Raw genomic sequence first — 16344 nt, 5'->3', positions numbered from 1 at the left:
GCACGTGCGTGCAGGTCCCCTTGAGGGCCAGGAGTGTCGGAGGCCTTTGGAACTGGAGCTTCAGGTGGTTGTGAGTCATTTGATGTGAATGCTGAGAACAGAACCCAGGTCTTCTGTATAAGAAAAATGAGGCAGTCAAATCACACGCATAAAACAATAGCTGTAATTTAGCCAGGGGTGGTGGCAAATGCCTTTAATCCCAGCGGATCTTTGAGTTTGAGGCCAGTCTGCTCTCCAGAGAGTTCCAGGACAGCAAGAGGTAAACAGACTTGATCTCAACAGGCTGGGACTGCTTTACTGGGACAGTGAGGGGCCTCAACCTTTCAGGATGATTTTGAATGCATTTAGAGGGAGTGGGAGACAGGTACATACACAACTACCAGAAAGTTAACAGCTATTTTATTTATTTATTTATTTATTTATTTATTTATTTATTTATTTATTTATTTATTTGAGACAGGATTTCTCTGTATAATACCTCTGACTGTCCAGGAACTCACTTTGTAGATCAGGTTGACCTTGAACTCAGTTCTGCCTGCCTCTGCCTTTCAAGTCCTGGGATTAAAGGGCAGCATGCCTGGCTAAATTATAGTTATTTTTTGTGGTTTGACTCGAAAGCAGGATGGGTTGATTTTGAAGAAGAGTGTTGGTGGAATTTTAATTTATGTTTGAAGACACATTGCTTCAAGAAAAGTGTTTCTCTTTATTGCTATTATTACTTGTTTTTCTTTAGACAGGGTCTCACTAGGTAGCTCTGGCTGTTCTGGACCTCACTAGGTAGACCTCTGTGGTTTTGAACTGCCAGGAATCCACCTGCCTCTACATCAAAGTGCTAGGATTAATGGGGTGGGCCACCACACCCTGTCTGGTGATCATTCTTGATGTCTCTTCTTGTTTTCCAGCAGTTTGGATCCAGGCACCTAGGATGTTTTGGCAGAATGTCCATCACTTTGGTCAGAAGTTGGTACGCCGGCGGCCCTTGGCAGCAAATGAACTGTCTGATTCTCCCTTGTCACGATGTCTGACCACTTTGGACCTCATATTCTTGGGGGTGGGCAGCACCCTGGGAGCAGGCGTGTACGTCCTGGCCGGGGAAGTAGCCAGAGAGAAAGCTGGACCATCCATCATTCTTTGCTTCTTAGTGGCTGCTCTATCTTCAGTGCTGTCTGGACTCTGTTATGCTGAGTTTGGGGCCAGGGTGCCGTGTTCAGGTTCCGCGTATCTCTACAGCTATGTCACAGTGGGCCAGCTGTTGGCGTTTGTCACTGGCTGGAATCTCATACTCTCCTACATCATTGGTGAGTAGGGTAGGGCCTTAGAATGGGCATGGAGGGTGGCTGGAGAGATGGCTCAGAGGAATAGAGGTCCTGAGTTCAATTCCCAGAAACCACATGGTGGCTCACAACCATCTGTAATAAGGTCTGGTGTCCTCTTCTGTACTGCAGGATACATGAAGGAAGAAACCTATATACATAATAAATAAAAATCTTTAAAAAAAAGAATGGGCATGGAGATGAGGTGGAGTGGGGTGGGCAAAGCGAATTTTTACCCTCATTCACAAGCCCCTGGGACTTGGGTAGTGTAAGACCCAAGATGCCATTCTCTCCTTTTGTTGCCCTCTTAAAGATTAACCCAGAAAAAATGAGGTTTGTAGAGTGACTGGCTAGGTCTCCTTTTGTCCGAGGCAGTCTCACTGTGGAGACCAGGCTGTCCTGAACTTTGTGCAGATGCTCGCTCCTAACCTTGTCTCCCCAGCGCTAGGATTGCCGGTGTGAGACCCACCGAGCCTTATGGGAGTTCTGCTTTCATTTTGTTATTTTCAAGACAGGATTTTTCTGTGTAACAGTTCCTGACTTTCCTGGAACTCACTTTGTAGATCAGGCTGACCTCGAACTCACTGAGATTCACCTGCCTCTGTCTCCCAAGTGCTGGGATTAAAGGTGTGTAGCTCCACACCTGGACTTTTTTTTTTTTTTTTTTTGGTCAAGATTTTATGTAGGTAGGCCATGTTGGCCTTGAATTGAAGACGAATTCTGATCCTCCAGAATCTACTTCCTAAAAGTTGGGATCCCAGGCATATGCCAGGAATTCTTTGTGTGTGTGTGTGTGTGTGTGTGTGTGTGTGTGTGTAGTCCTGGCTGTCAGGGAACTCACTCTACAGACTAGCCTGCCTGTCTCTTCCTCCTGAATGCTGGGATTAAAGGCTAGACCACCATTTTGTTTTTCTTGCAGTGCTGGGGCTCAAACCCAGGGCCTTGTGTATGCTAGACAAGTCCTCTGCCACAGAGCTAAATGTCTATTCCAAGAAACACTGGTAATCCCACTCTAATATGCAGAGATTTGCTGCCTCTACCTTCTGAATGCTGGAATTAAAGGCATGTGCTACCATCACCTGGCTCCAACAAACTTTTTGAGATTATCTTGGTGCTGGAGAGATGGTTTAAAGGAGAAGTCCTGAGTTCAATTCCCAGAAACCACATGGCTCACAACCACCTGTAATGACATCTGGTGCCCTCTTCTGGCTTGGAGGTGTATCTTGTGTTTTTCACCTGCCTCCCCATAGCAGTGATTGAGATTAGATATTTTTTTTCCTGTCTTTCTGTATCCTAAGGGTTCACGTGGTGCTTGTAAATGAAGGCGTTTCTTCTTCCTGCAGGTGCAGCCAGCGTGGCCCGGGCCTGGAGTGCAGTTTTTGATGGCCTCGTAGGGAACCGGATTTCCCAAGCCCTGCAGACCAGCTTTCCTCTGCAAGTGCCCAGCTTCCTGGCCAAGTATCCAGACTTTTTTGCGCTTGGACTGGTGCTAGTCCTTACTGGTGAGTAAGGATAGGCGGTAGAAGGTCTGTGGATGTGTGTGGGAGGGTGGTGGCTGTCAGAAGCTGTGAAATACAAGGCACAGGAGGGCAGAGGGAGAGAGGGTCTTCCCCCATATTGGGGACTGTTTCGAGTAGGAAGCTGGGTAACAGCATGCCTAGCTTTCACCACTGGATGTATGGGGTACACCCTCCCTCTGCCCCAACCTTCTGCTGAGACCCATTGATGTAAATTGGCTTCTACTTCTGTAATTACACATATTTTTTTTTTTTGTAATTACACTTATTTATGTGTGTGTGTGTGTGTCACAGGACAAACTGCAGACACTGGTTCTTTCTATCATGTAAGGGCCTGGAGATAGAACTCAGATTGTCAGTCATCTTGGCAAGCCTTTTTACCTGATAAGCCATTTTGCAAGTCTTTCTTCTGTGTGAAGATCAAATTAAAAACAAAAAAAAAAAAAAAAAAAAAAGAACAGGGCTGGAAATATGGCTCAACAGTTAAGAGCACTGACTACCCTTCCAGAGGACCCAGGTTCAATTCCCAGTGCAGTGCCCACATGACAGCTCACACTCACAACTGTCTGTGACTCTAGTTCCAGGGGATCTGGCATCCTCACACAGATATACATGCAGGCAAAACACCAAGGCACATAAAAACAAATAAACTTAAAAAAATAAAAGTCAAAAACTAGAGGGTCTCTCTGTAGCTTTTGAGCCTGTCCTGGGACTCACTTTGTAGACCAAGCTGGCCCTGAACTCACAGAGATTCGCCTGTCTCTGCCTTTTGAGTGCTGGGATTAAAGGCGTGCGCCACCACCAGCTTGTAAGACCTCATTTAATGTGTTTGTGTTTTGCCTGTATCTGTATGTCTCTGGTATCTACCTGGTGCCATGGTGCAAGTGAAGGAGGCTTCAAATCTCGGACAATGGAGTTATGGGTGGATTGGTAAGCCACCACATACAAGAGCAGCCAGTACTCTTAACTGATGAAACCTCTCTAGCCTGAGATTTTGATTTTGACCTATGGTCTTCCTTCTTGAGTAGCCGGGTTGGTTAAACTCTTAACTCCACCACTTGTGTGTTGGTACTACAAGTGTGTGCCCCTGCTGCCATTTTAGTATTTCTTTTTACTGCCTCCTTTCCATTCCATCTTCCTGCAGGAATCCTGGCCCTGGGAGCTCGAGAGTCTGTCCTGGTCACCAGAGTGTTCACAGGCGTGAACCTTTTGGTGCTGTGCTTCGTCTCCCTGTCTGGGTTCATGAAGGGCAGTCTCCACAACTGGCAGCTCACAGAGGATGACTACAAACTGGCCATGTCAGGGGCCAACAGCACTGACAGGTCAGGGCCCCTGAAGGACACAGTGAGCTGAGGCAGGAATGTGTGGGGAGTAAGAGAGCCTGGCTAGTGGACCTAGAGGAGGTGCTTAGCAGCCCAGAACTGTGTGCCAACAGAGGCACACAGTGGAAATTGTTTATAACTCTTAAGTCATTTTCTTTTAAGATTTTTTCTTTTTTGTTTTTACAGTTTTTCTCAATATGTAGCTCTAGCTGTCCTGGATCTCCCTACGTGGAGCAGGTTGGCTTTGAACTCAAAGAGATCCACTGTTCTCTCCCTCCCAAGTGCTGGAATCAAACGTGGATACTGCTATGCCTGGCTTTTTTTTTTTTTTTTTTTTTTAAAAGAAGTTTCTCTGTAGCTTTGTAACCTGTCTTGGAACATACTCTGTAGACCAGGCTGGCCTCAAACTCACAGAGATTCACCTGTCTCTGCCTCCTGAGTGCTGGGATTAAAGGCGTGCACCACCACATCCTGGCAGCAATGTTTGATATTTATTTGTGTATGGGTGCATGCCTGGTGCCCATGGAAGCCAGAAGAGGGCCTTGAATCCCTTATAACTGGAGTTAATAACAATGGTTGTGACCTACTATATGGGTGCTAAGAATTTAACCCAGGACCTCTGGGAGAACTGCCAGTGCTATGAACTGCTGACTCATCTGTGTTTGAGTGTTTTTTTGAGGCAGGGTATCATAGATTCCAGACTGGCATCTAACTCACTGTACAGCCAAGGATGATCATAGACGTCTCCTTCTTTTGCTCCCCCCCACACCACGCCAGGATTACACTTGCACTATGTGGTGTTGTGATCAAACCCAGAACTCCAGTACGCTAAGGAAGCACTCTACCAACTCAGCTACATCTTAGCAACCCGTTCTCCGAACCTTCACTGTTTTTATTTTTTGAGACAAGCTCTTGCTATGTAGCCCAGGCTGACTCTGAGGTATGTGGTCAGAGTTGACTGTGAACTCATGACCCTTCAGCCTCCAGTTCCTGCTTCTGGGATTCTAGGCTTGACATAGCGTGCTCTGTTTCTCTGCAATGTTTTCATCCTTTCTTCTCTTGCCACAGCTTGGGTCCTCTGGGCTCTGGAGGCTTCATGCCTTTTGGTTTCGGTGGAATTCTCCAAGGTGCAGCAACATGCTTCTTTGCCTTCATTGGTTTTGATTGTATTGCGACTACAGGTATGGTAGTCCCTCTGGCCTATCGAAAGCATAGACATGGTTTGGATTTACCCTTGGACACAGGGCTGGTAGAGGGTTAGTCTGCTTTGGGGAGTGTACGAGGGGAGAGGGTTTGTGAGGTGACCTGGGAATGCTTCTGAATCCAGGTCTGTTTCATCCCTGCAGGGAAAGAGGTTCGCTGTCCCCAGCGCTCCATCCCACGGGGCATCGTGGCCACACTCTTTGTTTGCTTTCTGATGTATTTTGGTGTTTCGGCGGCACTTACCCTCATGATGCCCTACTACCAGATTCACACTGACAGTCCCTTGCCCCAGGCGTTTATCCACGTGGGATGGGGTCCTGCTCGATATGCGGTGGCTGTGGGAACATTATGTGCCCTTTCATCCAGGTTGGTATCACAGGTTTCTCTCATCTGCTGATGGATTCTCAGCCTCTGAGTTGGAGAGAGGAGAGGGAGGCAAAATGTCTAAAAGAGTTGGGCTTACTTATTGTAACTATTGAGTTTCCTTTTCCCTTATAGCCTCATGGGTGCCATTTTCCCTGTGCCTCGGGTGGTCTATTCCATGGCAGAGGATGGGCTCCTTTTCCGGAGACTCGCCCGTGTTCATCCTCGAACACATACCCCTGTCCTAGCCACTGTCCTTTGTGGGATCATCACAGGTAGATAACCAGTCTCATCAGTTACATCAGCTTGGCTATATCCACTAGCCAGTTCCTCAGAGTTTCTACACAGATTTCTTCTTATTATTATAGCACTTATGGCTTTCCTTGTTGAGCTCAGTGACCTGGTGGACCTCACAACCATAGGAACCCTGCTTTCCTACTCCTTGGTGTCCTTCTCTGTTCTGGTCCTCAGGTAAGCCTCCACCACACCTGGCCTGAGGGGGATGGGGCCATGAAGACGGTCAGGTGCTAATCCTGGCTGTCGGATGGCTACATGGGGGCAGCTGGTAATGTTCCCATGCTACCTCACTCATTCAGGTACCAGCCAGACCAGAACTTAAGCTCTTGTCAGACGGAGGAATCGGAGAGTGGAGCTGTTGAGATGGAGCCCGTTCTTGAACTTTCTTCATCTTTGGAGCCTATTTCTGCAGCAGGAACTCCAGGAATTGCAAGGAGCCTCTGTAACCCCACAGATAAGAATCCGACACTGAGATCTGGCCAGATTGTGTATGGATGTGCCTTCCTGCTTGGTGAGGACTGAGACTTTCCCCTTGGGCATTTGGGAGGAAGCTGACAGCGTGGGGAGGACATCACTAGCAGAGGGGAAGACACAGCGCAGATTTGGTGGGATGTGTGTGGCCCAGGGTCCTGACATCCTTCTCCCCGCTGTGACTTTCAGTTCTCCTCCTGATGTTCCTTTGCTTAGTCCTGGCCCAGTGGCCTGGACAGCTCTTCTCTGGAGACCTGGTTCTGATAGCTGTGGCTGTGTCACTGCTGCTTCTCATTGTCGGGGTGGCCATTGTCATCTGGAGACAGCCTCAGAGTACCACTCCTCTCCACTTCAAGGTAGGTGACGCTTTCCTCAGGAAAGCCACCCTAAGAGAGTGGTCATGCCTGACTTCAGGTCTAAGCATGTTTTACATCTCGGGAAGGAAGTGGTGGGGAACTGATAATAACCAACGAATAGTCGGCATGGTGGTCCTTGTCTTTAATCCCACCCAGCACTTAGGAGGCAGAAGCAGGGGAAGTCTCTGAGGCTTTTTTTTTTTGGGTGGGGGAGAGACAGGGTTTCTTTGTGTCATCCTAGTCCTGGCTGTCCTGGAACTCACTCAGTAGACCAGCCTTAAAAATCACAGAGATCTACCACCTCTGCCTCCCCGACTGCTGGGATTAAAGGCATGCACCATCACTGCTCAGCTGGAATCTCTGCGTTTAAGGCTAGCTTGGTCAGGCCAGCAAGGGCAACACAGTGATAGCATGTCTCACAAACAATCAATCAAATAAACAACCCCCTCCCAATACACCAATGGACAGAGTCAGCTGTCACTGTGCGTGTATGATCCCAGATACTCAGGAGGCCGAGGCTGCAGCTACTTCTAGGCCAGATCAGGCAATTTAGTGAAATTCCGTCTCAAAATAAAAACTAACACAGATATGTTGGCACATGTTTATACCGTTAATCCCAGAAAACCAGAGGGAGGAAGATCAGGAGTTCAAGTGAGTTTGAGACCGACCATGCCAGGCATGGTGGCACTCGTCTTGAATCCCAGCACTTGGGAGGCAGAGGCAGGTGGCTCTCTGTGAGTTCAAGGGCAGCCTGGTCTACAAAGCAAGTTCCAGGACAGTCAGGAATACATAGAAATTCTGTCTCAAAAAAAGAAAAAGACTGACCAGGCTTAGCTACATGAAGCCCTGTCTCAAAGAACCAATCAAACAAAGCAAAACAACCCTCCAAAAAACAAAACTAAGTAAAAATACCGCCCCCCCCAAACCCAACAAATCCCAGAGTGCCCTTAGCCCCCAAGTCTGGGAGATGTGTAGAGTACTTGCTTAATAGGCATGAGGATCTGGATATAATCCCCAGTACTGTAAAAGGCAGGTAGGAATGTCATCAGCTGGTGGAACAATAGTTTGGAGTGCATGAAGCCTTGGGCTTAATCCCAGCCCTGCAAAAACCAGGAGTGGTGGTGTATTACTATAATCCTAGCACAGGGGAACCAGGACCTGGAGGATCAGAAGCTCAGGCTCCTAGAGTTCAGGGTCAGCCAGGGATACTTGAGACCCTATGTCCAAAAAAGACATCTGCTGACAGGGGTGGTGGCACATGCCTTTAATCCCATTACTTGGGAGACAGGGGCATGTAGTCTGAGGCTAGCCTGGTCTATAAAGCAAGCTGGAGGACAGCAAGGGCCACACAGAGAATCCTGTCTTGAAAATGAACCAACTAAACAAAGAAGTGATTTGCTCACAACTCCTAGCTCAGTCTCTCTCTCTCTCTCTCTCTCTCTCTCTCTCTCTCTCTCTCTCTCTCTCTCTCTCTTTGAGAAAGGGTTTAAGGGTTTCTCTGTGTAATAACTCTGACTGTCCTGGACCTCACTCTGTAGACCAGGTTGGCCTTGAACTCACAGAGATCTGCCTGTTTCTGTCTCCCCGAGTGCTGGGATAAAGGCTTGAGCCACCAACCACCTGGCCCATCCTAGTATTTCTGTGCTCAGTATCTGTCCCTCCTGGCACATCCCATGGGGTCTCCAGTATGAGCAGGCACTGACTGCAGAGCCTGGACAGCAGCTGGGTCTTCTACCCTGGGGGTGTGTACACACCAGTACTCACAGGCTGTGACCACAGGTTCCAGCACTGCCCCTGCTCCCTGTGTCGAGTATCTTTGTGAATGTCTACTTGATGATGCAAATGACTGCCGGGACCTGGACTCACTTTGGAATCTGGATGGTGATTGGTGAGTGAGTAGCTTTCTGGGGAAGAGATTCTTGGGCAACTAACTGGCTTCAACACTCTTTTCATTGCCTCTCTTTGAAACTGTCTGGGGCCACATGGAGAATCCCTGATGGGCACCCAGGTAGAGGAGTGACCATTTCCACCTTACTGTCTCTGTTTCTTTTTGTTGTTGTTGTTATTTTAATTTTTTTGAATTTCATTTTACATTCCAACCACAGTTCTCCCCTGACCCCTCCTCCCACCTCCCCCTTTTCTCCCCAGCCCACCCCCATCCACTCCCAACAGGTAAGTGCTCCCAAGAAAATCATCAAAGTTTGGCAGGACCAAGCCTCTCCCCACTGCATTAAGACTGAGCATGGCATCCCACCGTAGGGAAAGGGCTCCAATAGTTAGCTCATGCACCAGAGATAGATCCTGGTTCTCTATTCCCTTTTAGGATTTGCCATCTACTTTGGATATGGGATCCGGCACAGCCTGGATGGGAGGGATGACCAACAGCCAACAGCAACAGCCTCAAACTCTCAGGCTGTCCAGGAACATACTTCCAGTGTTGAATTAAAGTAACTGCAGAAAGACCCTGTGGGTGTGTGTGTGGTGGGGAGACAGTACTGGTCACTGAATTTAGAGCCTTGTGCATCTGTGGAGAGACTTGCCGGTGTCTTCAGCTTAAGGAAAGGCTTGAATATTTGGGCTGTAGATGGGATTTATTTTGAAAGCATTGTTATTTGTGAGCAAATTTCTTAACTTTTTTCCCCTTATTCCCTGAAATGGGATCCATGGTTTTGCATATGCTAGGCAAGTGTTCTATCGCTGAGCCACATCCCTATCCCCTCTAGTTATTTAACTGATAATAAAAATTAAATTATATATTTTTGAACATCATATACTTATATATTATAGGATGGGTAACTAAATCAAGCTGAATAATAAACTGCTTTTTTTTTTTTGATGAGGTCAGTCTTATATGGCGCAGGTCAGCCTTGAAATTGATCTTATGAATGTTACTTATTATTATTTACTTATGTTGTTGTGGGGTATTCAGCAGAGCAGACTGCTCAGACATGGGTTTAAGCCAATGGGTTTAAGACATGGCCAGCAACTACACTGGGTGCTTGGCATCGCAGTGTAGCATTAAGCTTTTCTCATGATGAGCTTTTTAAGCACAAAATATATTCTAGACTAACCTACTTCATTTAGTTAACAAGTACTGTTAGCTAGAAGAGGAACTGTAGAAGCACAAAAGCAAGATTAGTGCATTTATTTTTTTATTTTTATTTTTTATCGTTTTTGTTTTTCGAGACAGTGTTTCTCGATGTAGCTTTGGAGTCTGTCCTGGAGCTTATTCTGTAGACCAGACTGGCCTTGAATTCACAGAGATCTGCCTGCCTCTGCCTCCTGAGTGCTGGGATGAAAGGTGTGTGCCACCACTGCCCGGCTAGATTAGGACATTTAGAGACTTTGCCAGATCTATGGATTTTGGATTAGGTCTTTGTTTTTATTTTTGGCAGGTGGTGCTGTCTATGCTGAGTTTTACAGCATGAATGGTATTTCCATTATGGAGTCAGTTGTGCTAGTCTGAGGCCTGTTACCTTCCTGACTGGTCTTAGTGGATGAGCCAAATCATGAACGCATTCTGTTTTAGTTTAAGTTGTGGGTTCCCAATAGGCGGGTGGTGGTGCATACCTTTAATCCCAGCACTAGAGAAGCAGAAGTCAACCTGGCCTACAGAATCAGTTCCAGAACAACCACCAGGACTATACAGAGAAACCCTGTCTCCAACACCTGTTCCCGTCCCCAGAAAAAAGAAAAAATAGTAGGGCTCCTGCTGTTAATCCAATCGGAATTAACAGCCGGGTCAGTGCTAATAGCAGAATAGCTAGTCAGGGGGACCAAGAGAACAGATTGGTACCGATTTTTTCCCAACCATGGCAAGATTTCTTTCTTTCTTTTTTTTTTAATTACTCTGATCAATTAGCATAGAAACAATAGATTTTCCCCACAGCTATACATAGTTTTCCTTATCTCATGAGAAGTCGAAGGCTCTCTAATTTTGTAGGACCATGTCTGCAAGGAAATTGAACTGTTGCAATTTAGAAATGGAAACTCTTAATACCTCTTGGTCCTGATCCACCCGTCGTTTGGCCCCACCCCAGCCCCTGGCACCCATATATCAGAGTCCGGAATGTCTGGGTGGAGGTTTCATCCCAAGCCCCTCCCCTGGGAGCTGCCTCAGTCCAGACTCCACTTGCGATAAAGCCCACCAAACGATGACCCCTCCCCAGGGATGCTCAAGACCACTCCCACAGGGTATTTAAACTTCTCCCTAGAGAACAAACACATGGACATGGTTTTCTGGTCTTTCTTCCTGGTCTCATCTCTGGCAGGGGCGGGGGGGGGGGGGCCCTTGGAAGGCCACCTGGGAGCTTTGGCATCCATTAAACCTGTGCCTTTTCTAATTAGGTTTGATTTGTTCTGATTTGGATTATTGCGTCAGTGGATCGGTTTGTGGGGCACAAAAACTTCTCATGGTCTACTTAGTTTGGAAAGCATCAGAAGAGGCACAGAGCTGGGTGGTGGTAGCTCAAGCCTTTAATCCCAGCACTCAGTAGGTAGAGGCAGGTATGGATATCTGTGAGTTCAAGACCATCCTGGTCTAAAGAGCTAGTTCCAGGAAAGCCAGGGCTGTTATATAGAGAAACCCTGTCTCAAAACAAAAAAAAACAACAAACAAAAAAGAGGCACAGGTAGTCAAACCATTAGTATATGCCCACCACGTAGTTTCAAAGGCTATATTGCTGCTATCTAGATAAATTACCCATAAGGTATAATATCAGGCATCAGAATAGGGGAAAGTGTCTAGGTTAAAGGATTTGGATATTAGACAAGTTTTAGCCCTTGGAAGTCCTCTAACATTAATTTGGGCTGCCCCCACTCCTAGTCACAGTCAATTTTGTCAGTCAATGGAATGACAATCTGGTTAGTTCTATCTCTATATAGTATGGAGAATGGGTATTTAAGTATAACCAGCAATCCTGGCTGATTTTTGGCTGCGAATGGTTAACGCTATACCCAGGGTCCCTTCCTATGGCATAGAGTTTGATTCTCCAGGTTTTCCCTGTTTTTCTAAAGGCCAGAATTTTTTTTTTCTTCAAGACAGGGTTTCTCTGTAGCTTTGAAGCCTGTCCTGGAACTAGTTCTTGAAGATCAGGCTGGCCTCCAATTTGCAGAGATCCGCCTGCCTCTACCTCTGGAGTGCTGGGATTAAAGGCATATGCCACCACTGCCTGGCTCAGAATTTTTGTTTTTCAAAGCAGGGGTTTCTCTGTATAATAGCCCTGGCTGTCCTGGAACTGGCTTTATAGACCATGCTGGCTTTGAACTCACAGAGATCTACTTGCCTCTGCCTCTCCTGTGCTGGGGATAAAGACGTGTGCCATTACTGCCCAGCAGGCCAGAATCTTTAAAAGAAAGTTTTCAGGAAACCTTAGTTATAAAATGCTATAAAATGCTAATTCTTCTTCTTTTTTTTTTTAAAAAAACAACTTTTTTTTTTTCTTTTTAAATTGGGAGCATGGAGACCATGGAAAGGGCTGAAGGGGAGGGGAGAGGAAGCGGGGCGGGAGGGGGGCAGAGAAAAATGTATAGCTCAATAAAATCAATTAAAAAAATGACCCACCCTGATTATGGGCAACAGCCATTCCACGGCCTAGAGTCCTGTAGCCAATAAGGAGGAAGATAACTGGACATTAGCATTGTTTCTCTACTTGTTGACTGGATGCATTATGTCCAGCGCCTCAGGCTAGTGGACTGTAGTCCCTCAGACTGTAAGCCAGTTTTGTTTCCTAAGCTGCCTTTGCCAATGTATAATTGCCACAGCATTGAAAAAAGTGGCTAATTCAGGGAGGTACTGAAATGTGGATACAAGGCATTTCATTCTGTAATTTATTTCTTTTCCAAAATAGGTTCTCATGTTTCCAGTGTTATGCTTTTGTCTTTTTTTGTATGGTGTGGAATATTTCTTTTTTCTTTTTTTTTATTATAGAATACGTTATATTTTATTGATATTTATTGAGCTCTACATTTTTCTCTGCTCCCCTCCCTGCCTCTCCACTCCCCCAAAGTCCCCATGTTCCCAATTTACTCAGGAGATCTTGTCTTTTTATACTTTCTACTTCCCATGTAGATTAGATCTATGTGTCTCTCTTAGTGTCCTCGTTGTTGTTTAGCTTCTCTGGGATTGTGGTTTGTAGGCTGGTTTTCTTTGCTTTATGTTTAAAAACCACCTATGAGTGAGTATATGTGATAATTGTCTTTCTGATCACAGTTTCCCTTCCCTCTTCTCCCAGCTCCTCTCCCCTCCTCTCCTCCCCAGATCCACTCCATTTTCCTTTAGAAATGAGCAGACCTCCCAGGGCCTGACCACAGCATAAATTACAATAAGACCAGGTGCATATCCTCATCAGGGCTGTGCAAGCAACCGAGCGGGAGTGAAAGGTCTCAAGAGCAGGCAATAGAGCCAGCGGTGAGCTCCACTCCCACTGTTAGTCCCACGAGAGCACCAAGCTACACAACCATAACACGTGTGCAGAGGACCAAGCACAGACCCATGCAGGCTCTGTGACTGCTGATTCTGTGGTTTACGTTTTTGTGTTGTCCTCGACCCCTCTGGCTCCTATAATTCTTCCTCCCCACTCTCTGTGGGTATAACTTTCATTTTTGTAATGGAAACTCTTTTGTTTCTGGCCACTTGGGAACCAAGCCATGGGGCATACATAGAATGGTAAACTATATTTTTTAACCTCAAAAGATAAATTTTTACATCTTTCCTTTTTTCTGTACTTAAAGTAGGCTTCAGTAAGTAAAAGTCAGGGTGGAATATGGGTTGGTCTGTAGTCACACCTTAGTTTCTAGTCCAAGCCTGAGGGTGGTGGGGTTTAGACCACGGCCCTGTATTACCTGTAGTGCAAAACAAGACTCAGCAGAGTAATGGCCTGTCCTGTCCCTTTAAGAGACAAGTCCTGCCTAGTCCCTCCCCGTGCACTGCCTAGGTGGGTGAATCTTCCTTCTACTTCCAGCCTGAGCCCTTCCTGTCTCTCCCAAAGAGGTAGCTGCTGACTTGGCTCCTGTCCTCTTCCCTTCCTTTCTTTCCTTGTCTCCCTTCTCCCTCCCTCTCCCCTTCTCTTTCATAACCCACTAAATAAACATCTAACCTCACTCTGCATGGTGTGCCTATCCATCTTGGTCTCTCACCCGCCATGCGGCTCCCTGCCTGGGACTGGCTGCTTTTGTGGCCAGCTGAGGTCTCGGGACCCACTGCTGCCACTCAGGGACCTGCAGCATTTTGTTTTTACCATTACAAGCAGGAGGTAGAGGGGACAGGGAGTAGAAGGTCTGGGGGCCCAATGGAACCTTAATTTCAGTTGGTCCACAGTCCAGAGACGGGCCATTTGGCACCTGTGGTTTCTACTTTCTTGACCTAGGTGTGGTGGATCCATGGTGTAATGCCAACTACCTTCATTGCCATAGGAGTGGAGAGAATCACCTTGGAGGGTCTTTTTCAAGTTAGTTCTAGCATCCTTTTGGTTCCTTGCTTGACCCAGAGAGTATCACTAGACTCAAACAAAAGGAAGCTGCTGGTGGACTGAGGTTGGCTGGATCTCTCAGATAGTCAATGAATAGCCTGTATGGAGAAGCAGCGTGCCTGTTGTGACTTGAGTGAGGAATGGCTAGAGAGTTCTGCCAACTGCTGCCCTCTGAGCATCGGAGACAGTGGGGTAAGTCTTCTAGACAGTATCTCATAGGGGGTAGATGTCTTCCTATGTGGGGTGCTGCAGGCAGAAACAAGGAATGCATGCTTCAGGTCCAAGACAGTGAACACTTGTTTCTCTGGATGACTCAGCCTCATGAGAATCAGAGGTTCCAGTCTTCTTTGTAGGCAGGAGAGGTGTATTCCAGGGTACTGACAGGGACCAGGATGCCTGTCACTTCAAGCCAGCAATATGGATTGCAATAGTCCTTTTGGTTCCAGGGTCATTGGGTATTCTTAATTTGGATGGAGGTAGCTGAACTGGTTAATTGAACAACTATTGGAGCTTGGTGTTAGGCCAGACCCGAAGGTTGGGGTCTTCTGATAGAGTGTGAAACACCAAAATTTTATTGGGTTTCTGTAAATTTGTCTTATCATTAGAGAAGGTGACGGAGGCTTTATTTATTTATTTATTTATTTATTTATTTATTTATTTATGGCTTTTCAATACAGGGTTTTTCTGTAGCTTTGGAGCCTGTCCTGGAACTAGCTCTTGTAGATCAGGCTGGCCTTGAACTCACAGAGTTCCACCTGCCTCTGCCTTCCAAGTGCTGGGATTAAAAGTGTGTGCCACCACCACCCTGCTAAGGCTTTTAATTTATGTAAAAGGTCTTGTTTCAATCAGTTAAACATCCTTTAAATTACCTTTTGCATCTGGAACATACTTAAACCTTAAATTTTTAAAAAAATTTTATTACTTTTTTAAATATTTAGGGCCAACTGGGTGACAAAGGGAATTTTTTTTAGTAGTTGTCTTTAATCCTTTAAAAAAGAACCTTGCCGGGCAGTGGTGGCGCACGCCTTTTAATCCCAGCACTTGGGAGGCAGAGACAGGCGGATCTCTGTGAGTTCGAGACCAGCCTGGTCTACAAGAGCTAGTTCCAGGACAGGCTCCAAAACCACAGAGAAACCCTGTCTCGAAAAACCAAAAAAGAAAAAAAAATAAAAATAAAAAAGAACCTAGTGAAAGTTGTTTAAAGTCTCCTTAATTAGTGTTGGAAAGAAAGGAAAATCCATTCTGTCTAGGCTGTAATTGTCTGTCTGAGAGCCCCCTGACGAGACCAGAGACAGTGTTTTCCCCCAACTTACTTTTTCAATCGAAGATATAAATCATGAAAGAGAAAGGAGTAGAATGTTCTCTTTTGCCTTCGACTTAGCTCAGGGGAACTTTCCTCCTTCCCTGGGCCTGTTCAGGGCAGGCAGGGAACAGAGAGAATGCTCACCTGGATGAACTATTTCCCCCTCCTTGTGTGCAGTTTGCTTAGAAAGCTGGGGGTCCTGGATGTGAGGCCCCATCTCTCCCCACCCCCCACAGGGACCAACCCTGCGCGCAGGAGTACAACAACAACAAAACAAGTGAGCTCTCCTGCTCCTGTAGTGGGACAGGTGGAGGGTTTCTGTTGTTTTCTTCTCATGACCTAGCAGAGTCAAAAGGATTCTGGTCCCCAACAGAAGGGGGGAACAGGTCTTAAGCCAGGTAGGAGGAGGGTCTCATATATCAGGTTAATACAGGAAAACAAGACTGACAGAAACATACACACACACATTCACACACGCGTGTACACATACAAAGCAGAGTAAAACAACAGGTGCAGCCACCACATATTCATACACCTGAGCTTACAGAGGGATCCGGTGACGATTCACATGGGTCCCAGACACTGCATCAGCACCCGCGTTCAACCTCTCCTGTGTCCAAACAGAACTCACCTCCTGAAGTGACAAACCAGCAACATGTGTACAGCTTAAAAGTGCCCGCCAGGCACAGCTTCCTCTCTTGCCTCCTTTTTCCTCTCATGCCTCTTTTCT

The 16344-nt window shown here is 46.5% G+C and overlaps 1 protein-coding gene across 1 annotated transcript; it reads left to right on the top strand.

The window, feature by feature from the left end:
* Positions 1-253: 253 nt before the first annotated feature.
* On the top strand, positions 254-9293 carry LOC130867992 (cationic amino acid transporter 3-like). Its single transcript, XM_057760225.1, has 12 exons — positions 254-259; positions 903-1298; positions 2657-2815; positions 3975-4152; positions 5221-5333; positions 5499-5721; positions 5854-5993; positions 6087-6189; positions 6315-6526; positions 6676-6842; positions 8622-8730; positions 9166-9293. The coding sequence occupies exons 2-12, from the start codon at positions 926-928 to the stop codon at positions 9291-9293; spliced, it is 1905 nt and encodes a 634-aa protein (XP_057616208.1). The 5' UTR covers positions 254-259; positions 903-925.
* Positions 9294-16344: the final 7051 nt, after the last annotated feature.

The sequence above is a fragment of the Chionomys nivalis genome, chromosome 2 (genome assembly GCF_950005125.1).
Source record: "Chionomys nivalis chromosome 2, mChiNiv1.1, whole genome shotgun sequence".
Lineage (NCBI taxonomy): Eukaryota > Metazoa > Chordata > Mammalia > Rodentia > Cricetidae > Chionomys > Chionomys nivalis.
This window is presented reverse-complemented; position numbering and strand designations above follow the sequence as displayed.

What these genes read in the sequence shown, in the direction of transcription:
- LOC130867992 (XM_057760225.1), top strand. Translation starts at nt 926, where the DNA reads ATGTTTTGGCAGAATGTCCATCACTTTGGTCAGAAGTTGGTACGCCGG. An exon ending in TGATTGTATTGCGACTACAG is followed by an intron (nt 5,334 to 5,498) that starts GTATGGTAGTCC and finishes TCATCCCTGCAG; the next exon opens with GGAAAGAGGTTCGCTGTCCC. An exon ending in TGGATGTGCCTTCCTGCTTG is followed by an intron (nt 6,527 to 6,675) that starts GTGAGGACTGAG and finishes TGTGACTTTCAG; the next exon opens with TTCTCCTCCTGATGTTCCTT.